The sequence below is a fragment of the Bombina bombina genome, chromosome 2, assembly GCF_027579735.1.
Source record: "Bombina bombina isolate aBomBom1 chromosome 2, aBomBom1.pri, whole genome shotgun sequence".
Classification (NCBI taxonomy): domain Eukaryota; kingdom Metazoa; phylum Chordata; class Amphibia; order Anura; family Bombinatoridae; genus Bombina; species Bombina bombina.
Window position 1 is genome coordinate 566,896,874 of NC_069500.1, and position 25,149 is coordinate 566,922,022.

At 39.2% G+C, this 25,149-nt stretch overlaps 1 protein-coding gene across 3 annotated transcripts in view; it reads left to right on the forward strand.

Annotated features, from left to right (window-relative positions):
• The window catches only part of AGTPBP1 (ATP/GTP binding carboxypeptidase 1), a 362,468-nt gene that overhangs the window by 284,647 nt on the left and 52,672 nt on the right, over nt 1–25,149 (forward strand). For all 3 annotated transcript variants that reach the window (XM_053702435.1, XM_053702434.1, XM_053702437.1), the window contains 4 exons: nt 1,495–1,675; nt 3,755–3,884; nt 5,611–5,742; nt 17,550–17,726. In XM_053702435.1, coding sequence (XP_053558410.1) covers nt 1,495–1,675; nt 3,755–3,884; nt 5,611–5,742; nt 17,550–17,726 — 620 coding nt within the window. The remainder of the gene's footprint in view (nt 1–1,494; nt 1,676–3,754; nt 3,885–5,610; nt 5,743–17,549; nt 17,727–25,149) is intronic.

A 25,149-nucleotide genomic window follows, 5' to 3' on the forward strand; every position in this document is an offset into this window, starting at 1 on the left:
CTTTGCAATTTTAAGAGTGCTGCATCCCTCTGCAAGATATCTCACTATTTTTGACTTTTCTGAGCCTGTCAAGTCCTTCTTTTGACCCATTTTGCCAAAGGAAAGGAAGTTGCCTAATAATTATGCACACCTGATATAGGGTGTTGATGTCATTAGACCACACCCCTTCTCATTACAGAGATGCACATCACCTAATATGCTTAATTGGTAGTAGGCTTTCGAGCCTATACAGCTTGGAGTAAGACAACATGCATAAAGAGGATGATGTGGTCAAAATACTCATTTGCCTAATAATTCTGCACTCCCTGTGTGTGTATATATATATATATATATATATATATATATACATACATAAACATACGTATTTAGACATGTATTTGTATGTATCTCTGTCAATGCCCTTTGTCTGCCTTTTTTTTCTAACACCTGAGACCTTATATCTTTGAGCCTTTATTTACTTTTTTGTGCAATTTTTAAAAAATAATTTTTATTAGATTGTTATTATGAGTGTAACTGTACTTTTCAATGTATATTGTATGTGTTTTGTGACACTTTTTTGTTTTGCGAAACAGTTAACCAGAGCTTTGAGGTTGCGGTAATCATTCTAGTGTAAATCTGGATTGCACTCACGTATTCACATTTACTTTCAAATTGTAATATGAGTGCTCCTTCCTAAGCACTCAAACAGCTGTGATAAACCCAAGCCCTAAGATTTTTCCGATATGTTATTCTTTAGCAGCACAACAGAAATGTCTTGTGATTACAAGGTGTTTACTGTTTCTTTAATCTGCACAAGATATTAAGAATCAATGGAGTTCTTTTAAGTCTGTTAAATTTTAATGTGCAGCTGATAGAAGAATGATCTGAGAAATGGAGACAATTCATTTTAATGGTACAGAAAAGATAATGAACAAGGGTTGATTTTACAGTGTTGTAAAAAACTACTTACACCCTTGCTGATTTAAAACACTGGTTTCAGATTGTCATACAAAATATAATATAAGTAAACCCAAGTATTTATTTAAAGAAAAGGTTATCCGATACCAAATTACCCGTGCCCTATTGAATGATGTTAGTAACCAACATCAAATAGATACAAACACTACCTACACAATCAATTAAAGTTAAAAAAACAACAACTAATAATAAGCATTTTAACACATAAAAATTACATAGATCCATAACCCAACAAACACATACCCTCTTTATCTATTATGCCCATGTTTAAATCACTTAAAAATACATACACTCATATCTGTATGGTTGTGGAATACAACAGGTAGGTTAATTGCACACATATAACCAGCATCAATACATATTATTTAAAGTGACCAATCAGTATACAAGCTCTTAAACCTGTGACCTAATTGCTAAACCCACAACAACTATTTTGTTTGTCATTAATTCTGGCCCAGACATTTTTTTGTGTTTCAAGTCCCTTTCAGTAATATTTTTCAATGTATCAAACTAGAAAATTGTTTCTTCTTATGTTAGGAAATCGTCCCTACATTTTTCTCACATCCCGCGTCCATCCTGGAGAGACTAACGCAAGCTGGGTTATGAAAGGAACTTTGGAGTTTCTGATGAGCAACACAGCCGTTGCGCAAAGCTTACGAGAATCCTACATTTTTAAAATTGTTCCAATGCTTAATCCTGATGGTGTGATCAATGGAAAGTAGGTACAATTTTTGAAACATTAATATTGTTTTAATGTTTAAATTTTGCATTTTACAATATACTGTAATGTATGCATCAGAGAAAATGATTTTGCAATCTGACATTAGCTGATTTTTTTTTTCATTTGTGTGTTAGTTTAATTGATTTTTTTTTAAATGTGTGAATAACTAATTTAGTTAAAGGGACAGTAAAGTAAAAATTAAACTTTTAGGATTTGAATAAAGCATGCAATTTTAAACAACTTTCCAATTTACTTCTGTTATCAAATTTGCTTTGTTCTCTTGCTATCTTTTATTGAAGAGTAAAACTAGGTAGGCTCATAAGAGCTCAGGAATGTGCACGTGTCTTTAGTATTCTATGGCAGCAGTGTTTTGCAACATTGTTTGTAGCTTTGTTATACATTTTTGCAAAACACTGCTAAACTCTTATGAACCTATATGTCTATATGTGTGTACATATGTTTTTATGCATTTATATGTGTATATATGTATATACAGACATATATACACATATGTACACGTGTATATATATATATATATATATATATATATATATATATATATATATATATATAAATGCATTGGAGCCCTTTGCAATTAAGTAACTGAAAACATCAAAATGCAATTTTCATTGTTAATAAAGGTTTTAACTATGTATTTACTGTAAATATTTCACATATCAATGTTCTGCACAGGGGCATATGTTTCTGTATATATCTATACCTATATATAATCATAAATATGTATTTATGAATAAATAGAACATATTCTTCCATGTGAAGGACATTGGAATATGAAACATTCATATTTTCATGTCAGGTTAGCTCACTTAAAGGGACACTGAATCCAAATTTTTTCTTTTGTGATTCAGATAGAGCATGACATTTTAGGCAACTTTTTAAATTACTCCTATTATCAAATTTTCTTAATTCTCTTGGTATCTTTATTTGAAATGCAAGAATGTAAGTTTAGATGCCGGCCCATTTTTGGTGAACAACCTGGGTTGTTCTTGCTGATTGGTGGATAAATTCATCCACCAATAAAAAAGTGCTGTCAGGGGTTCTGAACAAAAAAAACAGCTTATATGCATTCTTTTTCAAATAAAGATACATGGAGAACGAATAAATATTGATAATAGGATTAAATTAGAAAGTTGCTTAAAATTGTATGCTCTATCTGAATCACAAAATAAAAATTTGGGTTCAGTGTCCCTTTAAGAATATGTGATCGGGTTTGTACGCGAGTAGGGTGTTAGGTTTTCTTTCCACTTAATTTGCTCCATTGACTTCTAAAGGGGAATACGTTATCGCACGTGCGATATTCGAAGTTCAGCTTTTTACGCACCTCGGGTTAGTGTGCGAGCGAAAAGTGTTTACTTACAACTTGTAATACAAGCGCAACCCAAAAGCTTACTTCTAGCGCAAACACTCGCTCCGGAGGGTTAAATAGCGCTCTGCTTGTAATCTGTCTATTTATTGTTTATGGATAATAAATCTATTGCTTAATGAGTTCGGCGATAACCTCCACCCTCTTCACACAGTATTAACAAAACATTCTTATTCCTGAAATCCCATGTTTGAATACTCAGTGAACACTACAGACCTTGTTTAATTAAAGCTGAACTAGACATGTGGTTGTTTGAAGATCTCACTAGTGCAGCCAGGGCTGGGCGTCTCATTAAAGGTTTCATCTCTCAGGGAGATCATTTTGGCTGATCAAGTACAATTTGAAGCTGCATTCAACTTAGAAGAAGCTTTTCTGGACAATGTATAGGCTTCTTAAGCAGTCATGTAATTGTGATCTGGGAATAGGAAATGTACACGTTAGTGGGGACATCACAGCAAGCAATCGGTTAAACAATCTATTAAACCCCAGCCTACCATGGGAAATGGAGTTTTATATCCTGACTTTTGTGCAGTCATTAATGTTCTGCTCAATTCTATTTTGGTGGAGCAAGCGCGTATATACTGTATATATTTCTATTAAAAGCTGTGCCTTCATTTTTATATTGGTGCTCTTAAAGGTGTCTCAAGGCTTTTGGGTGTAATACAATATCTTCCTTTTTTTTTTCTATTTAGTCACCGATGCTCCTTAAGTGGAGAAGATCTTAACAGGCAATGGCAAAACCCAAATGCAGATCTACATCCTACAATCTACCATACCAAAGGCCTTCTGCAGTATTTGTCAGCTATAAGACGTGTTCCTTTGGTAAGATGAGATTATGGTAATAACGGTACATAAGTGATTTATTTGTATTTGAATTAAAAGATTACTTAAAAATGCATTAATTTATATAAATTCTATTTGATTGTTTTATGCGGTTCTTCACTGTTAGATGGAAGCAGGCGCACTTTTAAAGATCTCCTAATTAAACCATCATTTCAAGAGAAAATATTATGCTTTCATTAATTTATTACGCCTCTTGCATTCTGGAGCTTTGTTTCAAATGTTGTGCTTGCTTGATGAGGCTTTAAACAAAACCAAATTATACTCCATTAAATATTGGTATTGATGGTTTAGAGCTGCATGTTAAATCCTGTTTTAATGCTATTTGAATTGAGCAATACATTTTACTAAAACTTAAATAAACTTAAATGTTACATTCATCTGATATACAGATACATAGAATGAGTTATTATTTCTGCAAGGTTTATTTTCTGAGACGTTAATTAATTAACATTTGAGATGCCAAATATTTTTCTTTGCTTAAAATGCAAGATACATGTGCTTGCCATAAAAACAGCCAAAACCTGCTGTAACATTTAAATTCTGTTTATTCTGAAGGGGGAGGGTGCTTTAATTGAACCCTACCTCCCCCCCTCCTTGTTTGAGGAATAAATTAACCTTCATTTGAAAAACACTTAAAAACAGTCATACATTCTAGTGGTATGGGATGGGGCCTTTTATAGAGCCTCTCTTATTTAACAGGATAGGTGTTGATGTGGAGGAATGTCTCTTACAAATGGAGAGCAGATGTATTTTTTTGGTTAAATACTACACTTAAGGGGTTAAATGATCATATCCCTGATGTTATAATATGGTGATTAGGATTATGGGCTTCATTTATCAGGCTTCGTTTGCAGCTTTGAGTGCCTTCGCTGCAGGCTCGCTTGATTAAAATCACCCCGGACAAGTCCAGCCGGGGTGATTGACATCCCCTGACCATGCTCGATTGGCCTTGCATGAGCAGGGGGTGGCATTGCACAAGCAGCTGCTTATGCAATATTAAATGCGGGCCACGTACTGCTGCCTGCTGGCCGCAATTCCAGGCAGACAGGTTTACAGACGCAAACCTTGTCTGACCGGACATTGTTAAATGAGGCCCTATATATTTATCAGACGTCAGGAAACAGTTCCAACTACTGCCTATTTCTGTTTTCTAGTATGTGGTTGATGTTCAATGATGTAAAAAGAGGAGGTACAATGTGATGATGGCTTTGGATTAATTGCACTGCCGATGTCGATGGGCTATTGTATACGAAGGAACATACTGCTCTTATTCCATTCTATATGCATATACTGCATACGCCAACATGTTTGCACTCTTTTACCAATAGCTCTAGCAATAATTGGATCTATGTTATGAACATGGACATGTCTATTTAGAATGCTGAGTATCTGCTGGTGCTGTTTTCTTGAAGGTGCTGTTAAACTTTACCACTTGAATACTGGTATCCCTAGGTTTGTGCACCAACAATTGATTACAGCTATATGTAGAACCTTTTGATAAGCCCTCCTGATCAAATTAGAAGTTTATTCATGTACTCTATTGTGTTCTCAACTTTGTAAGTAGATGTAATTTCATGTGTATCAATTTGTAAATGAAGCTAAACGTATTAACTTATTTCATAAATGCTGCCACAAATATTGTGTGTTATATATATATATACATTCATTTTAACACATTACATTGATTTCCCTTGATTTTTGTTAGGTTTATTGTGATTACCATGGCCATTCTCGCAAGAAAAATGTGTTCATGTATGGCTGTAGTATTAAGGAGACTGTGTGGCAAACAAATGCAAATGCTGCCTCATGTGATGTAAATGAAGACAATGGATATAGGGTGAGTTGGAAATAAAGAAACTGTATTATTCGGGGAGTAGTTAGAAGCATTTCTTTATCATAGACTCAGTAATTTTGTAGTCTCATAATCTGGCCTACAATTGTCATTAAAGAAAGTAGTAAACTCCCAAGGTACACTCAACAACTAGTTAAACTAATTGTAATAGAGGATACAATCCAGTTTAAGAAAAGAAAACCAATACTGCAATAGTATAGTACTAGTTAACTCTGCTGATGCGAAAGTATATTTAAATTAAAATAGTTCCATTCCATTCATACAACTAAACTTTATTAAATCAACAAGGAACTCACACACACTCAAATAACAGAGCTGAAAGATTAAAAGCACTTAAACTCTGTTGATTGCACTATGGCAATAAAGTATAAGAACCAATATTTAGAGTATCACCCAGTCCTCTGTCAAAATTTAAAGTGTTTAAATATAGACTAAGCCCTTACAATCCGAGGGCTAATTATTTGTATCATTACACTATTAAAGAACAGAGGCTGGGAGGGCTATAGTAAGTTCAATAAGGCATATTTTCAACAAGAGTAAGCAAGTTAAAAAACGAACAGGAGAGACTGAGCTACCCCTGTCGGACCCCTGACGTGCGTTTCACAAACGCTTCCTCAGAGAGGGTGCGGGCCGCTGTTGTTTGCCGTGATTTGTACCGTCTTTGGACCCACCTACTTGGTACTATTGGTCTCAGTAGTAGGTGTTGTCCACCTGTGATAGGATGAGTCTAATGTCAATCATTATTGCTGACATTTTCGCCTTGTGAGTATTATTGCGTCTGATTATTCTGGATCATCCCTTGTTTATCATTGGTTTTAGCAGGAGGGAGTGTCAGCCAGTTATTGGTTCAATCGATTGTCAGTAAAAGATTTCCTAGCTGACGTTTCACATTGTGTTCGTCATAGGATGGGTGTATACCTATTGCTGACTCATTATGTTGGTAACCAATCTGTGGTTGTGGGATGGTTCGGGTAAATGGGTGTGTGATATCCTGTATAAGTCATTGGCTGATCATAACAGATGTAAACAGACTTGCGATTACCGTTATCAGTTTTATTTGTCTTAGAACGCTGCATATCAATGTTTTTATACAATGTTAAATAGGTTGCCTTCATTGTTGCTAGAACTAGTATCTACCTATTGTACTTATATCATTATTCCGTGTCTTGAAGGGGACTTAGTGCCAATACCTATTCTCCCAGATTCATTGAAAATGTACAGAGGTGTTGTAAAACTGGAGGATAATACATGCCTACATCTTGTGTGTAAGATTTGATTTTATAATAACTTATATAGAATAAAGAATTAAATGAAGGATATAGATATTTATTATATTTGAAGGGGGTGTGCAATATTAGTAATTTTAATACACACTATGTGCTTTTATATGTGGACTGGTGACTTTTAAAACAGAGAAGTGCTCTCTTGTTGTCAATATAGAATGAACATTTAAATAAAAATTGTTTATTTTTGTGAGGAAAGTGTACGATAAATTTTACTTTGTGCTTTTCAATGTGAACTTGTGACAATGTCAAATGGAGAAATGCTTCATTTGTAGCTATTCTTGATGCCAGAAAATAAAAACTACTTTTCATAAATTTATATCTGGTTGCTAATTCTATTCATCGAATAATGAAGTAGCTTGTTTATTCTAACTGTTGCTATATTGTGCTCTAAAATTAGACATTCTGTGAACCGTGCTTAAATGAAAATACGTGAACCATGGTGAAAAAGTGAATAGAATTAAGTTAAAATTGGTGCATTGAAGGGTGAATTATTTATTTGTTACCATATCATTATATCTCCAACTCTTTGTGGTAACCACTTTGTTATGTTATATACCATAACTCACAGATTTTAAGTACTGCAATATATATCTTTAAGTACTATAATATATAATGCTGAAGTATGGAATGGTTGACCTATAAATATACAAAATAATTATTATAGTCATTCATTCCATTTGGTTTGACTGCATTTAGTGAATAAATCCACTTGCATTCCATTTTTAGTAATATCTTTTCAATATTACCTCCTCTTATACCAAGGGATGGTTTTTGGATTACTGTATATTTTAGATCCTTTGTCAGACTTTTATGATGTAATAAGAAATGTTTGGCCACTGAAGTTATTTTCTTGTCATTCTTTAAATCTCTTTGTGCATTTTTGATATTATATGCATGTTCTAGAATGCGTATTTTGACCTCTCTTGTTGTCATGCCAACGTAAAACATTTTACAGGAGCAGGACAATGCATACACTACTCCTGTGGATGTGCATGAGAAGTATGATGGTATTTTGTATACTCTCCCACTTCTTTCTGTTATACTTTTTGTTTTCCAAACAAACTTGCATGCTGAGCAAGTGCCACAAGGGTACATACCCAAATTTTTATCTTGTTTCTTTTTGGATCTCACAAAGTGACTAGAGACTAGCTTGTCTCTCAGATTTTGTGGTCTTTTAAATCCCATGGATACTTTATCTCCAATGATGGTTCTGAGAGTTTCATCATTTTGTAAAATATTCCAATGATCATTTATGATTTTGGATATGTGTGGAATCTGAGGATTATATGTGGTTATGAATCTTGGGCAGGATTCTGTTGGTGTTTTGTCTTTGGGTACTAGTAGGTTCTCTCTGCAGACCCTTAAGGCTTTGTATTTAGCTCTTTTAACTGACTTTTTGCTGTACCCCCGTGAGATTAGCCTCTGAGATAGATCAATGCTTTCTTTCATATAGATCTCTGTATTTGTGCAATTACGGCGAAGTCTCAGGAATTCGCCGTAGGGTATTGCTTTTAGTGTACTTGGAGAGTGTGCACTAGTTTGATGGAGAAGATGTGAGATCCAAAAAGAAACAAGATAAAAATTTGGGTATGTACCCTTGTGGCACTTGCTCAGCATGCAAGTTTGTTTGGAAAACAAAAAGTATAACAGAAAGAAGTGGGAGAGTATACAAAATACCATCATACTTCTCATGCACATCCACAGGAGTAGTGTATGCATTGTCCTGCTCCTGTAAAATGTTTTACGTTGGCATGACAACAAGAGAGGTCAAAATACGCATTCTAGAACATGCATATAATATCAAAAATGCACAAAGAGATTTAAAGAATGACAAGAAAATAACTTCAGTGGCCAAACATTTCTTATTACATCATAAAAGTCTGACAAAGGATCTAAAATATACAGTAATCCAAAAACCATCCCTTGGTATAAGAGGAGGTAATATTGAAAAGATATTACTAAAAATGGAATGCAAGTGGATTTATTCACTAAATGCAGTCAAACCAAATGGAATGAATGACTATAATAATTATTTTGTATATTTATAGGTCAACCATTCCATACTTCAGCATTATATATTATAGTACTTAAAGATATATATTGCAGTACTTAAAATCTGTGAGTTATGGTATATAACATAACAAAGTGGTTACCACAAAGAGTTGGAGATATAATGATATGGTAACAAATAAATAATTCACCCTTCAATGCACCAATTTTAACTTAATTCTATTCACTTTTTCACCATGGTTCACGTATTTTCATTTAAGCACGGTTCACAAAATGTCTAATTTTAGAGCACAATATAGCAACAGTTAGAATAAACAAGCTACTTCATTATTCGATGAATAGAATTAGCAACCAGATATAAATTTATGAAAAGTAGTTTTTATTTTCTGGCATCAAGAATAGCTACAAATGAAGCATTTCTCCATTTGACATTGTCACAAGTTCACATTGAAAAGCACAAAGTAAAATTTATCGTACACTTTCCTCACAAAAATAAACAATTTTTATTTAAATGTTCATTCTATATTGACAACAAGAGAGCACTTCTCTGTTTTAAAAGTCACCAGTCCACATATAAAAGCACATAGTGTGTATTAAAATTACTAATATTGCACACCCCCTTCAAATATAATAAATATCTATATCCTTCATTTAATTCTTTATTCTATATAAGTTATTATAAAATCAAATCTTACACACAAGATGTAGGCATGTATTATCCTCCAGTTTTACAACACCTCTGTACATTTTCAATGAATCTGGGAGAATAGGTATTGGCACTAAGTCCCCTTCAAGACACGGAATAATGATATAAGTACAATAGGTAGATACTAGTTCTAGCAACAATGAAGGCAACCTATTTAACATTGTATAAAAACATTGATATGCAGCGTTCTAAGACAAATAAAACTGATAACGGTAATCGCAAGTCTGTTTACATCTGTTATGATCAGCCAATGACTTATACAGGATATCACACACCCATTTACCCGAACCATCCCACAACCACAGATTGGTTACCAACATAATGAGTCAGCAATAGGTATACACCCATCCTATGACGAACACAATGTGAAACGTCAGCTAGGAAATCTTTTACTGACAATCGATTGAACCAATAACTGGCTGACACTCCCTCCTGCTAAAACCAATGATAAACAAGGGATGATCCAGAATAATCAGACGCAATAATACTCACAAGGCGAAAATGTCAGCAATAATGATTGACATTAGACTCATCCTATCACAGGTGGACAACACCTACTACTGAGACCAATAGTACCAAGTAGGTGGGTCCAAAGACAGTACAAATCACGGCAAACAACAGCGGCCCGCACCCCCTCTGAGGAAGCGTTTGTGAAACGCGCGTCAGGGGTCCGACAGGGGTAGCTCAGTCTCTCCTGTTCGTTTTTTAACTTGCTTACTCTTGTTGAAAATATGCCTTATTGAACTTACTATAGCCCTCCCAGCCTCTGTTCTTTAATAGTGTAATGATACAAATAATTAGCCCTCGGATTGTAAGGGCTTAGTCTATATTTAAACACTTTAAATTTTGACAGAGGACTGGGTGATACTCTAAATATTGGTTCTTATACTTTATTGCCATAGTGCAATCAACAGAGTTTAAGTGCTTTTAATCTTTCAGCTCTGTTATTTGAGTGTGTGTGAGTTCCTTGTTGATTTAATAAAGTTTAGTTGTATGAATGGAATGGAACTATTTTAATTTAAATATACTTTCGCATCAGCAGAGTTAACTAGTACTATACTATTGCAGTATTGGTTTTCTTTTCTTAAACTGGATTGTATCCTCTATTACAATTAGTTTAACTAGTTGTTGAATGTTTGTTGTAACCATTCACTGCATCAGATGTCTCTTTAAGATAAGTTAGAGGCTGAGTCCCACATATATAGATACAAGAGACACCTGAGATCTAATACCAGACTCTGCAATCCCCCACCCCAATATTTCCCAAGGTACACTGTCACCCTGAGGGGTCCCTATCTTGCTGATCAGGTTTAGTATCTTTACAGTCCACCGCTACAGTCTAACAAGAGCAATGAGGAACGTTTGAGTATCAAGGTCGCTGGTGAGCATTCTACACCCAGTAAAATTAACAATAATAAAAAGAGAAAAAAATATAATGTCTGAGTGTAGTTTTTCTATTAAACACCAAAACAACAGTGACATTCCTGGCTATACGTACCCAGTAAAATGTAAAATACAACAAAATGAATGTCTTGTTTCATTTATATTCGTTTTTGCATTTAATAATTGTCTATATTTATTGGCATATATTTATTTATAAGTAATTGGGCATATTTACACTGCTCCTATATGCTGGACAACAATATATGCAGTAGAATTTCATGCTGACTATGTCGCAGCTGCAACTACATAATCTTGATACTTTCACATTGTCAACAAAACCACAGCAACATGCTATTTTAAGATTGGAGATAGAGTTAGGGGGACAAAGGGTTAACCCCTCCTAAAATAAATATACTTTGCCTCCACCTATGGTTTTGTAGCAGAGGCAACAGCCATGTCTGAGAGGTAATGTTTAGCTGTGACTGCAGTCTTATTGTCTTTGTTATATCAAGCACCTTTGTTAAAGAGATAGTCAACTCAAATTTTTTTATTGTTTCAAAAGATAGATAATCCTTTTTTTCTTCCTAAAAGGAAAGAGTCCACATCCACATTCATTACTTATGGGAAATAAGAACCTGCAACTACATAATCTTGATAATTTCACATTGTCAACAAAACCACAGCGACATGCTATTTTAAGATTGGAGATAGAGTTAGGGGGACAAAGGGTTAACCCCTCCTAAAATAAATATACTTTGCCTCCACCTATGGTTTTGTAGCAGAGGCAACAGCCATGTCTGAGAGGTAATGTTTAGCTGTGACTGCAGTCTTATTGTCTTTGTTATATCAAGCACCTTTGTTAAAGAGATAGTCAACTCAAATTTTTTTATTGTTTCAAAAGATAGATAATCCTTTTTTTCTTCCTAATGGGAAAGAGTCCACAGCCACATTCATTACTTATGGGAAATAAGAACCTGGCCACCAGGAGGAGGCAAAGACCCACCAGCCAAAGGCTTAAATAATCCTCCCACTTCCCTTATCCTCCAGTCATTCTTTGCCTTTCGTCCCTGGAGGTTGGCAGAGAATTGTCAGAAGTTTTTTTATTTATACTTTTATTTAATTTTAATATTTCTCTTATGGAGGGTGCTACCTTTAGACATGGTATAGGAGTTTTAAGTAGTGCTGTTAGCCTCTCGTGGAGGGCCTGGGTGAAAGTTATAGTCCGGAGATGCAGTGGGAGCTTTTCCTGCGACACCATCCTGACTCGTTATAACAGCTCCTTTCAGCACTTGGCTTTGTCGAACTTTGCTTCGCTACCTGCAGTCTTCTCTCGAGTCCATGACAGAGGCGCTGCTACTATTCTTCACACTTGAAGGGTGGTGTTCCTGTTCAACGTTGTAGATTCCGGTAAGATCGTTTCATTTTATTACATTGTCTGTAATGTGATGCATTATGACAGTATAGTATGGGCCTCGCTGAGGTACCTTCAGTACAGATCTTGGAATCAAGGGATATTTCCTCCTTAGGGTGGATTGGTGAATGGGGAAGGGGTCTCTTATCATGTTTCTTATGTGATTCAACCTGCATTGGGTATGTGTGTACGGGCTCTGAAGCTGAAACATGTAGCGTTACTCTATGCGGTGCATAGTGTTTTTTTCAGGGCTTGTGATTGCACGGCCTAAGACTAAAAACCTTCGGGTTATGGGTATATGCCTGTTTGTTTAGTCTTGCTTATCCTTTTATGTGGGCCTAGTTTTGCCACCTTTCGGTGGCACGCTTTTTGGATTTTGCGGGTCATCTGCTGACCGTGTGTGTTTACACTTGGGCGGGGTTTCTTCCCCTTCTGCATTCCTGACCGGGTGGCGACGGAGTAAAGAGTCTGCTCCGCTGAAATCTGGTCATAGGAGGTGTGAGTGCCCCAGCCATTTTGTGTCAGGTGCCAGTCGTTTTTTTCCAATATTGTGCGTTTTATATTAGCCCTAGCCATGGAGGATTCTAATGCTGGGACTATTGTCTTATCAGATTATGAGTCGTCCTCAGACGAGGATTGTCGTTTGGCCCCGTTGTCGCAAGTCTACCACTCTTGTCTCTTGTGCCTGCATGGTTTGCCGGGTCCCTTGGGCTCGGGGGACCTTGGGTCTACTGAGCCATCGGCCTCCGGGGGCTCTGTTCCTCAGGAGGCGCCTTCCCAATCGAACACTCCTTTTGCTTTCGCAGGTGACCCTGACTTTGATGTCTCCTTCGCGCAGGGTGGATTGTTTCCCCCGGAGATGGTGGGACATTTTCGTTTTAATATTTTATTGGCGCTGTTGGTCTGCAAGATCCCAAGGTTTCCTTGCAATAATGTGCCTGCCTATCCCGGGTGTTCAGACCGTGAATGTTACTATAATATTCCCCCCGGGGTTATTGTTCCCCCATGTTGTTCCTTTCATTATAGTATTGTGCGGCTGCGTGTCCTACTACAACGTCTTTTTGATTTATTGGGGATCCTTTCCTTTATCGTCCGGGAACTTCTCAGTTCTTGCACGGTTCTTCAGAATAGATGATGGGGGTAATCTTATCTCGGTCGGTCTATTATAAGCTTTCCCAGCCTCTTTTTCGGAGGGTTCCGATCTCTGTTTGGCAGGTCCTGCGGAGATATAGTTCCTTCTAGGTGGATGCCTTAGGGTGCAATTGTTTATTTTATCAGAGTCGGATTTATTTACTTTATATTTTTTCCTACGGGAATTCTGATATTGCTTGGATTTATTTCTTCCATGGAAATCGTTACTGGATTTTTCAGAAGTTGGTTGTGTGCACTGTTAATTGTTAGTGACGCATGTTGCGCCTGGCTAGTCAGGCAGGACCTACTGGTATTTTTGTTGTTTGTTTTTATACACTACACTTTACATCGCGACCTTCGGGTCTGGATGTCAGGAGCGCTTGGGCTGGCCGTGTCAGTCTGCTCCAGAGACATGGGCCGGTGGAGTTCCACCGCGTCCCTTCACATCCCCGGCCGGAGGGGTGAGGTCCTTGCTGCTGCGTGCGGTTCTGGCCTTTTGGGCTGCCCTTGGCGGTTCTTCTAGAGACTAAGGTGCCGTTGGGTAGCTAGTATAGGTCTGGTCATGCTGAGGTGGCTACTTACTCCTACCTCCGCTTCGGGGAGCTTTTGATGCTCAGATGGGATCTTGGATGTTGCAGCTCACCCTGGTTTTCTCTGGTGTTGTCACTGGTGTTTCGGTCATTTCGGCCGCCCTTTAGGGGTCAGGAACCGAGGTGAGCTTGGTCCTCGGAATCCCGTGCGTCGTGACTGCTGCTCCGTGGTTTTTCTTCTTGGACTCGGGATGCATGTTTTATCGCAGTATATATCCTCTGTCCTTCTGTGCTTGCTGTTCGAGGTCTTCCTTTCTCGACGTGTTAGTCTGCCAGCGTGTTGGTTTGGTTTGGGGCGTGGAGCCTCTTCTCGGATCTCAGCGTAGGTTTGGGAGGGGAGTCTAGGGTTCTGTCAGTCCAAGTTCTGGCTATCTCTCCTTGTCCCTGTTATCCTCTTGGGTGTAAGGGGTTGGGTCAGGATGGGTTCCATGTTCTCCTTGGGGAGCTTGGAACTGTTGGCGGATTGGGTACCTGTGGTGAGGTCGGGCTTCTGGGTCTTCCTTTCTTAGAGGTTATTTGCCCTATTGTTCTCCTTAGGTCTAGTATTTTACTCTAGCCTTCTAGGGGTCATTTCCCTTTCTTGTCTCTGCATTTTGTGGACCTTTGCTCGGCACATGGTGGGTGCACGTTAGTTGCATTGCTGCTGTTGTGGGGGCTTGATAGGCTGTCTCTCATAGATCTTATTACTTTTTGGTTGGTCTCTGGATGGTCTTTCTTGACTTTTCTCCTATGGCCTGTTGCAGACTCCCCTGGCGGGGGGGTGCCTTTTGGGTCTGTCGCCTCTCTGCTCTTCAGTGCCTGTGCATTTGTCGGTAGATGGTTTAGGTGTCTTGGGACACGTCCTACGGTCTTTTCATTTGGGGGACTCTGGATCCCTGTGGAAGGAAGGGTCACATTGGTACTTAGTGTTTCTCTGAGAATCCATCCTGTTAGCTCGGATGCTTGACTTAGATCTAGCTATCTATAGATCTTTCAGTCTGAGGTTCGATTCCAACTGGTTTAAATACATTTATGTTGCCTTGTGGGCTTGCCCTTTGGGATTCCGTGTTCTCTGGTTTGTGGGAATTATCCCTGGGTTATGGTCGTTTTTTCTTCAACACGTTCCTGGTTGTTTTTCTCTTCCTCTCCTTATGCGGGGGTGGGGCTTTATTGTCTGCAAAGAAACTCCTCTAACGGACCCTTAAAGTGTGCTAGCGACCAAGGTGCAATAGCATCAGCAGAGCCAAACTGCAAACCTACCACTCGCTAGGTAGCAAAGCTAATCAACAGGTTGGTTAGCTTTGCTACCTAGCGAGCGGTAGGTTTGCAGTTTGGCTCTGCTGATGTTATTGCACCTTGGTCGCTAGCACACTTTAAGGGTCCGTTAGAGGAGTTTCTTTGCTCCCTCTGGAGGAGTGGGATCCTTAGGGATTCCTTGGTTGTCGAGAGGATTGGTTCTCGGATGAGTTTCGGCTGCTCTGCGGCCTATAATGGTGTTGTGTTGGTCTACACCATCTAGGTTGCAAAGGAGCGTGATGTTTTGTGTTCCTTCAGGTAGCGGCTGTGCTTCCTCTCTCACGCCTTTAGCATGATCATCTTTTTCTCGATCTTCTTTGGCTGCGGAAGTTTTTCCTAGCTTGTGAGGCATCCTCAGTCTATTGTGGCCTGGTGTGGGTCTTGGCTATGGTAAGGGATTTTCCCTTCACGATCCTGATCGGTGGCTGACGCTTGTCCATGCTGTGTAGCGGTTTCTGCGTCTGTCGGTCCTTGGGATCCTTTGTTTCTCTATGATAATTTTCCTGTTTTCTGCTGCTGTCTCTTTCTGTCCTGACATATGTTCAGGTGAGCCTAGCGAGCGGATCTTGGTTGTCTTCTTGAAGACCTGAGTTGGTCTTCTGTCCTGTTAGTCGGGTTCCCCTTGTCGGTTTCAGGGGCTGTGACTGGGTTGTTGCCCCTGAGAGTGGGGTCTTCAAGGCCTGTGTCTCGGTTGCATCTACTCGTGGTAACTGTCCCAGTCCTTTGGACTGTCGGTGGCTTTGCGTCCCCGGGGTCGTTTTGTTTTTTCTTTCAATGATGTTGTTCCCAGTTTTTGGACGAAATGGAACTTTGTTTTCTGGGAATATGTTTTTCGGTGGGTGCCTTCATTGGTCCGCCTCTTACCCTCCCGTCTTGGCATTTTGTGTCCTCTTTGGCTTGGGTATAAATTTCCCATAAGTAATGAATGCGGCTGTGGACTCTTTCTCATTAGGAAGAAAAACATAAATTATGCTTACCTGATAATTTCCTTTTCTTCCGTGGGAAAGAGTCCACAGCCCCCCGCCCGTTTTGGATGCGTTGTTGTTGTTTCATCTTCTGGCACCTTTTCATCTTGATACTTCTTCCACTGTTCCTTGTTCCTCGGCAGAATGACTGGGGGATAGGGGAAGTGGGAGGAGTATTTAAGCCTTTGGCTGGTGGGTCTTTGCCTCCTCCTGGTGGCCAGGTTCTTATTTTTCATAAGTAATGAATGCGGCTGTGGACTCTTTCCCACGGAAGAAAAGGAAATGATCAGGTAAGCATAATTTATGTTATTACCCATTCCCCAGATTTGCAGGGAAATCATGGTTATATTAATACACTTTTTACTTCTGGTGATTACTTTGTATCTAATTCTCTTCTGACAGCCCACTGAGCACATGACTTTTTATTTATTATACATTGACTTGCATTTAAGCTAATTAGTGCAGTGTCATCCACAACCCACGAGCGTGAGCACAACGTTATCATATGACTCACATGAACTAGCAGTCCCCTGTTGTGAAAAGCTAATAAAAAAGCCATGTGATAAGAGGTTGTCTGTAGTGGCTTCGAAATAGGCAGACATTTAGAGTTTTAAAGGTTTTAAAGTATATTAATATAACAATATCGGTTGTGCAAAGCTGGGGAATGGGTAGTAAAGGCATTAGGTATCTTTTTAAAGAATATCAGTTTTTGTGTTGACTGTCCCTTTAAATAAACACTGTACAATGGACATAGGAATACTTTCTGTACTGTGTATATGGACTTTCTATTTAATAAAAAAAATTAATTATTTATAAAAATATATATATATATTTAGTTATTGGCTTATCTTTCTTGTTAAAAAGATAGTGGTTACTTTTCAAATGCATATTTATGCTTTGATCTAGAAATGTGACAACAGGTATTTTATATGTAGTTGCTCAGTGTTCAGGCTACTTATTTCTATGTTGTTCTTATTACTGTATCCAGGGCACGTCTTTGTATTTTTATATACTTTTTCCTGTCTGTTTCTTTAGACACTGCCTAAGGTTCTCAGTCAGATAGCCCCAGCATTTTCTTTGAACAGCTGCAGTTTCGTTGTTGAAAAATCCAAGGAATCCACTGCACGTGTCGTGGTCTGGCGAGAGATTGGAGTACAAAGAAGTTACACCATGGAAAGCACTCTGTGTGGCTGTGATCAAGGAAAGTACAAGGTAAATCAGGAGACCAGTAGCAAAAGCATTAAAAACTGAATATAAAAATGTTGTAAGCATTGTGTTTATGAGCATTGTCCTAATATAACAAAACTTAAAGGACTATTAAATACAGTAGGACTGCATAATCTAAAAGTGCATAATAAAAAGACAATGCAATGCAATAGCACTTACTTTTAAAATGAATTTTAAATGAGAAATAGATTTTTTTGTCTGACAAATTTCAAAATTTCCTTTAATTTGCTGTCCCCCCTAAATCACGTGACAGCAATCGGCCAATCACAGACTCGTATAAGTATACATTGTGAACTCTTGCACATGCTCAGTAGGAGCTGGTGCCTCATAAAGTGTACATATAAAAAGACAAATTTTGATAATGGAAGTACATTGGAAAGTCTCTTAAAAATGCATGCTCTAGCTGAATCATGAAAGATTTATTTTTACTTTAGGGTCCCTTTAACACCTATGGCCCTGATTCTAAAAAGATCCCTGGGCTGCTGAGATTCTATAAGAATGCTTGCCAGTATTTTTTTCCCTTGTGGAATTATATAAAGCTACTTTTTAGCCTGAAAAAAGGGTGTGTCGCTTAGCGGCGTATGCTGCATTTTCGTATGGGGAGGAGATGCATACATTACAAAAGTGCTCAATAAAATTCGTATTTTAAAAATCTTACAAAATGAATAAGTGAACCATTCACACAAAAATATGCAGGAAAAAATGTATTTTTCAGGTGCATCAAAATTCTTAACAAAATTGTTCACAAAAATCGTATTTTATAGAACAACTTAAAATTTGTAGGTAAATTACACAGGAAAATAAATCGTATTTACTATGCTGAGCGTAAATCGTAATTTAAGTACACTGAATGTGAAAAAAAAAGCAAGAAATTCGTACTTAAAAGTACAAAATACAAAGCATAATTATTTTTTCGTAAAACATGTTCATTCCATTGGCTAGATTACGAGTTTGGCGTTAGAGGCTATGTGGTGCTAATGAGCAGTTTTGTCTCACCGCTCACTTACAGACAGCGCTGGTAACGTGAGCTGGTGTAACGTGCTCATGCACGATTTCCCCATAGGGATCAACGGCTCAACAAAAGTCTAACACCTGCAAAAAAGCAGCGTTTAGCTCCTAACGCAGCCCCATTGATTCCTATGGGGAAATAAAATTTATGTCTACACCTAACACCCTAACATGAACCCCGAGTCTAAACACCCCATATCTTACACTTATTAACCCCTAATCTGCCGCCCCGACATTGCAGACACCTGCATTATATTATTAACCCCTAATCTGCCGCTCCGGACTCCACCGCCACCTACATTATACTTATGAACCCCTAATCTGCTTCCCCCAACATCGCCGACACCTACATTATATTTATTAACCCCTAATCTTCTGCCCCAAATGTCATTGCAACCTACCTACACTTATTAACCCCTAATCTGCTGCCCCCAACGTCGTCGCCACTATAATAAACATATTAACCCCTAAACCTAAGTCTAACCCTAACAACCTTTAACTTAAATATAATTTAAATAAATCTAAATAAAATTACTATAATTAACTAAATTATTCCAATTTAAAACTAAATACTTACCTATAAAATAGACCCTAAGCTAGCTACAATATAACTAATAATTACATTGTATCTAGTTTAGGGTTTATTTTTATTTTACAGGCAAGTTTGTATTTATTTTAACTAGGTAAAATAGTTACTAAATAGTTATTAACTATTTAATAAACTACCTAGCTAAAATAAATACAAAACACTACACTATAATTAAATAAATTCCCTAAATTAAATACAATTAAATAAAATTAGCTAAAGTACAAAAAAAAAAACACTAAAATACAGAAAATAATAAACAAATTACAAGATTTTTTAAACTAATTACACCTAATCTAATCCCCCTAGCAAAATAAAAAAGTCCCCCAAAATATAAAAAAATCCCTACCCTACACTAAATTACAAATAGCCCTTAAAAGGGACTTTTGCGGGGCATTGCCCCAAAATAATCAGCTCTTTTAACTGTAAAAAAAATTACAAATCCCCCCTGACATTAAAACCATCCACCCACACAGCCAACCCTACTCTAAAACCCACCCAATACCCCCTTAAAAAAACACTAAGCCCTTGAAAATCACCTTACCGGGAGAAGTCTTCATCGAACCGGGCCAAAGTCCACAACGAATCCGGCAGAAGTGGTCCTCCAGACGGGCAGAAGTGGTCCTCCAGACGGACAGAATTATATATTTGACTAATGACCCTGGGGTAGTCTCCCTAAGGGTTATGTGGGGAACTAGACATGGACTCTCTGCCCAATGTGCTTAGAGAAATATGGCTACACCTCACTGAAAGGTCCAAATAAGGCCGAAACAATCGTCTGGGGTTGTCATGTTCTTTGCTCAGAGGAGAATTGCCTGGTATTTCGGGGCTGGACTGACCTTGTTAGGCGTGATCAGACTGATATACTTCAGAAAAGTTTTCCTCTGTAAAAATCACAATTGGGCTAAAAAGAAGCTACTCCCTGGGGGTAACCGGGCCATAGAACAAGCCTCTGAGCTGTTGTTGGTTCGCGACAGGTTGCTTCATTCCTTATGGATAGATTATGATCTACCACAATATGTAGTATTTAAATTAGAAATAGCACTCTTAAATTGTAATTTAAACTTACATTTTTCTTCTTAAAACGGAGAGAGTCCACAGCTGCATTCATTACTTTTGGGAATACAGAACCTGGCCAACAGGAGGAGGCAAAGACACCCCAGCCAAAGGCTTAAATACCTCCCCCACTTCCCTCATCCCCCAGTCATTCTTTGCTTTTCATTACAGGAGGTTGGCAGAGAATTGTCGGTAGATTACGGAGTAGTCGCTTATGTAGGATAGTACTCTTCAAGATGGGATGGGGGTTTTAAGTAGTCCAGTCAGCCTCTTAGTGAGAGCATGGATGAAAGTTAGAGTCCTGAGATGCAGGGAGACTTTTTCTGCGAAACCATCCCGACTCATATTAACAGCTCCACAAGCAATCAGCGTGGACGAGTTTCACTGCCTGCTTTCTTCCCTCAAGTCCATGTCAGAAGCAACGCTACTATCTGTCAAACTTGAAGGACCATGTTACTGTTCTACGGCATAGATTCCGGTAAGATTGTTTCATTTTACTTTCATTGTGGATCTAATGTAAATGATTGAAGTCAGGGTCTCAGTGGGACTCCTTTATCTTTATGGAATCTAGGGTTAATATCTCCTGAGGGGGTTATTGAGCAGTGGGGGACTTTAATCATGTTTGTTATGTGATTCTGTCTGCTTATGTATAGAAATATTGGGGCTCAGGGCTATTACGGAACGTACAATTTTTTAGAGCTACGCAGTTCTTGTGGACTGGCGCGCTTTTCTTTGACCTACATGTCGCACATCATGACCGCGTGTGGCCACGTTTTCATTCTCCATTTCTGTATCGTGACTGTGTGGCGGAGGAGAGGACCTGTTTATTGTCTTGTCTGGGCCATATCGTCTTGTCTGGCCCATAGGAGGTGGAGAGTGCCCCAGCCATTGAGATGTGAGGTGCCAGTTATTTTTATCCAAATTTGTCGGGTCAAGTTATGGAGGATTCTGATTTTTCTGAGGAGGATTTCTGTTTCCTGCTTAGATTGTATGGAGGCCCGGGTAATCCAGCCCAATCATTTATGTTCCGTGTGCCGTAATAGAGTGCTGTTTTCTCCCTCTGGGGAGAGTTTGGAGACCGCTGAGCCGTCCGCTTCTGAGGATTCTGTGTCCCGTGAGGCGCATTCCCTGGAATTTTCTTTTCCTACACAAGCAGTTGTCCCAAATTCCGTTACCCTTTCTCCGGAAGGAGGTTTCTTTCCACCAGAGGTTGCTCCTCGGTTGCGCATGGCCATATTAGTGGTGTTGGTGCATTTACAGCTTCTTGAGGGCCAGCTAAGAGCTTATCTGTGTCCTCTGTACCGGGGCGGGTCTTTCCTCTGGGGGAGCAGTTCCCTCTGAGGCTTCAGGGGGACAGCCGGCAGGATCGGGGCCTTCAGGTGCCCTGCCGGAGATGAGTTTTGCCTTTAGAGTCAGTCTGACGCGCCTGTGTGTATTGCTGCGTCAGGTACTGGAGGCTTGGGAGGATTTTAGTCTTCATTTGCCTCTGGATCCTCCGTCTTCTGATTCTGATGGCGAACAGCGCTAGACAAGGGGAGGGATGTGGATTATACTCCTGATTGTCTTTTGCTTGTGTATCTAATCCCATTTCTGAGCTCTTGTCCCTGACAGGTTGGCCCTGTCAGTGTTTCTTTTCTTTCTTGGCGTTCACCTACGGATGTGACCTACTTCTTTTGATCCAACAGGATGTGTTATCTTTGTAGATCTCGAGACTGTTATAGACTTTTCCTTTAGGAAACTTTTTTCTTCTCTGGGATTTTTGATACCAACGATTTTCTGGTCGCGATGGTTGTTACTTCCGACGGAAGTCACGCAAAAAAATAAAAAAAAATAAAGTTAAGAGACAAAGTTTAAGCCTCAGAGCTTATTTGTCTGTCATTTGTCTGTTTTTGTTTAGTCTAGCCCTGCTAGGGTTTAGAACTTTGTTAGCCCTTGAACAGTTCAGTTGTACTCTGATTAGCAGGCTGGTCCTGGTGGGTACTAGTTCACTCTGTTCTTTTGTGGTTATATAAGACATTTTGTATTCTTGACTACAGGCTGGTCCTGTTTGGGTACTAAGTCGACTACCTCTTGTTTCGAGGTTGTCCTTTCTTGTTTCTACAAGTTATACGAGGTCCTTCTATCCTAGATATCTGTCTGGCTCTACTTTATTTCATTTTAGGGGGGCGTCCAATGTTTTTACATGGCCTTACCTGACATTTAATTATTTGATACTAGTGTTTTGTCCCTGCATAGCTTGCATGGTTTCCTGGGATTCCGAATTCTGCTATGGCAGTATGTTTATAGTTCCTTAGGTCCTTTGGATAGGAGCTAGAGTCTTCCCTTCCGTATGGAGATCTCCAGCCTCTACCTGGTGTAGGGGGCGATTATTCCCCCCTTTCAGATCTCTTCGCCAGTGTTTCTCTCCTCTTTTTTGAGGATTGCTATGCTTTTCGCTTTCCCTTGCATTTTGGGGTAGGGCATTCATCTGGTTGCGGAGACTAGCTTCTTAGGGACTGTTTTTGTCTTTGCAGTCTCTCCTTTTTGATCCTATATATTTGGGGATCTGGGGGATTGTTATGCAGTCTCTCTTGTTGTCAGCCGATAGGAGTTTTAGGATGCTCAGTCATTTGTTAATTCCTTGAGCTGTAGGTTTTTTGATGGTTGATACAGACTGGATCTTTGGAGACTGTAATATTCTCTCAGTCATGGAGTTCTAATCGCTTTTGGGTCCTTCCTTTGTCTTCGGACTTTGTGGGTATTATCTTGGAGGCCTTTTGGGGCTGAGTGGACAGCCACTAGGATAGGATATGGCATGCATTAACTTTGGTGCAAATTTAATTTCCAGGTAACTGTGGTTATTCCGCAAGGTTTTTGGTCTTGATCCGGCACCTGGTTTTGGGGGTCCGGTATTTTATCCTAGTCCTTGTCTTTGACTTGGCATTTTGGTTACTCTATTTTCAAGATTTTAATAGTCTTGGATCTGTCCGGAGTTCAGTAGCAGGCTTGTTTTTTCCCGGTCCTGGGGAAATCTCCTTGTTCCTCCTGAGGTAGTTTTCCTCATCTGACTCTAGGAGTTCAGTGGGTCGAGGGTTTCTCTTGTCTGCAGTGTACCCTCCCTTCGGGTTTCTGAGGGGTAATGAGGATAGGTATCCTGGATCCCGAGTTAGTCTCTCTGGGTGTCGGTGCCTCCTTCCTGCTTCTTTTCCTTAGGAACTCGTGGTTGGTGGTTCATTATCTGATCTCTGGGCTTTGTCGATGTTGGGATTTTTTAATCTCTCTTGTCCTTGGGACATTGACGGTCGCTTCTCTGATAGGACTGTTTGCTCGGAGTAGGGGTCAGGAATTCTGACTGCTCTGTTTGGGTATCGACCACGTATCTTGCCTCCCGTAGGTTTCTTTTTTGGGTTGGGAGGCCTTGCAGTGGGTCGGAAACCTTCCCTTAGCGGGTAGTTGTTCTTCCTTATGGTCAGGGTGTTGTACTCCCTTACCCCATTTTCTAGGAGGGGAGAGTTGGTCCACCCTGCTTTCTGAGTTTTCTCTTGTTCCTTTCCAGGAATGTCCTGGTGCAAGTTTGCTAGCTATTCAGTTGGCTAGTTATTATGTTTTGACGTTTAGTCTGACTGCCTACCGATGGAAGCCCGCAGCTTTTATTTGTGGTGTTAACGGATGTTACTATTCCGTTCTGTTTCTGCTCCCGGGGTTTTTTATGACATACAGGTGTTTTATGTGCCAGTTAGCTGTCTACAGCAGGTAGTCTTGTTCTACCTTTAGTCCTTCTGGGACTTCGTTTCTGGTTAAGGCTTTACATTGGTTCCTTTTGGATCCATGTAGGATCTGGAATTTTTCTTCCTTTGCTCTCGTCCGTTTTCTACGGGATTTTGTCCTCTTGCAGCCTGGTAACCGCTTTCTTTTTTTGAGTTAGGCTAGGGCTTATCTCTTTGTTTTGTCCTTGACTTTTCGGGGATTGTTTATGGAGGTTCTTTCGGGCCTCTTATCGGATTCTTCCCTTCTTTCAGTCAGGGAGCATGTGGTGTGGGAGTTTGTTTGTTGTTTCCCTTACCATTGTTCATGAAGAGGTTTTTATTTGCGTGCTTCTAGAGAGTGGGACTTTTGTCTCCTCAGAGGCCTTTGTGCTCAGTGGAATCCAGAATTTAGAGTGATCTCTAACTGGGATCATTATGGTTCTATTTGATGGGCAGTTACCTTGTCCTCTTCAATATTTTTGTTCTTCCTGCTTCTGTTAAAGTAGTTTTTTTTATCAGGAATCCGGTTTGTGTCAGGCTGTGGTGCATCAGAATGGGCCGCCTTTTTGTTCCCGCCCGTTTGCATTCAGTGTCCTCTAAAAGCTTGGGTATTGATTTCCCAAAAGTAATGAATGCAGCTGTGGACTCTTTCCGTTTTAAGAAGAAAAAGTTAAATTATGCTTACCTGATAATTTTCTTTTCTTCTGTTCGGGGATAATTCCACAACTCCCCGCCCGATTTTTTTCTGTGGGCGGCCTTATATTCTTTTTTTATTCGTTCTTCTGGCACCTTTTTTTCACTCTGATATTTTTCTTACTGTTCCTTGTTCCCTTGGCAGAATGACTGGAGGATGAGGGAAGTGGGGGAGGTATTTAAGCCTTTGGCTGGGGTGTCTTTGCCTCCTCCTGGTGGCCAGGTTCTGTATTCCCAAAAGTAATGAATGCAGCTGTGGACTCTCCCCGTACAGAAGAAAAGAAAATGATCAGTTAAGCATAATTTAAGTTTTTCATCATGCATATACCAAAACAGAAAT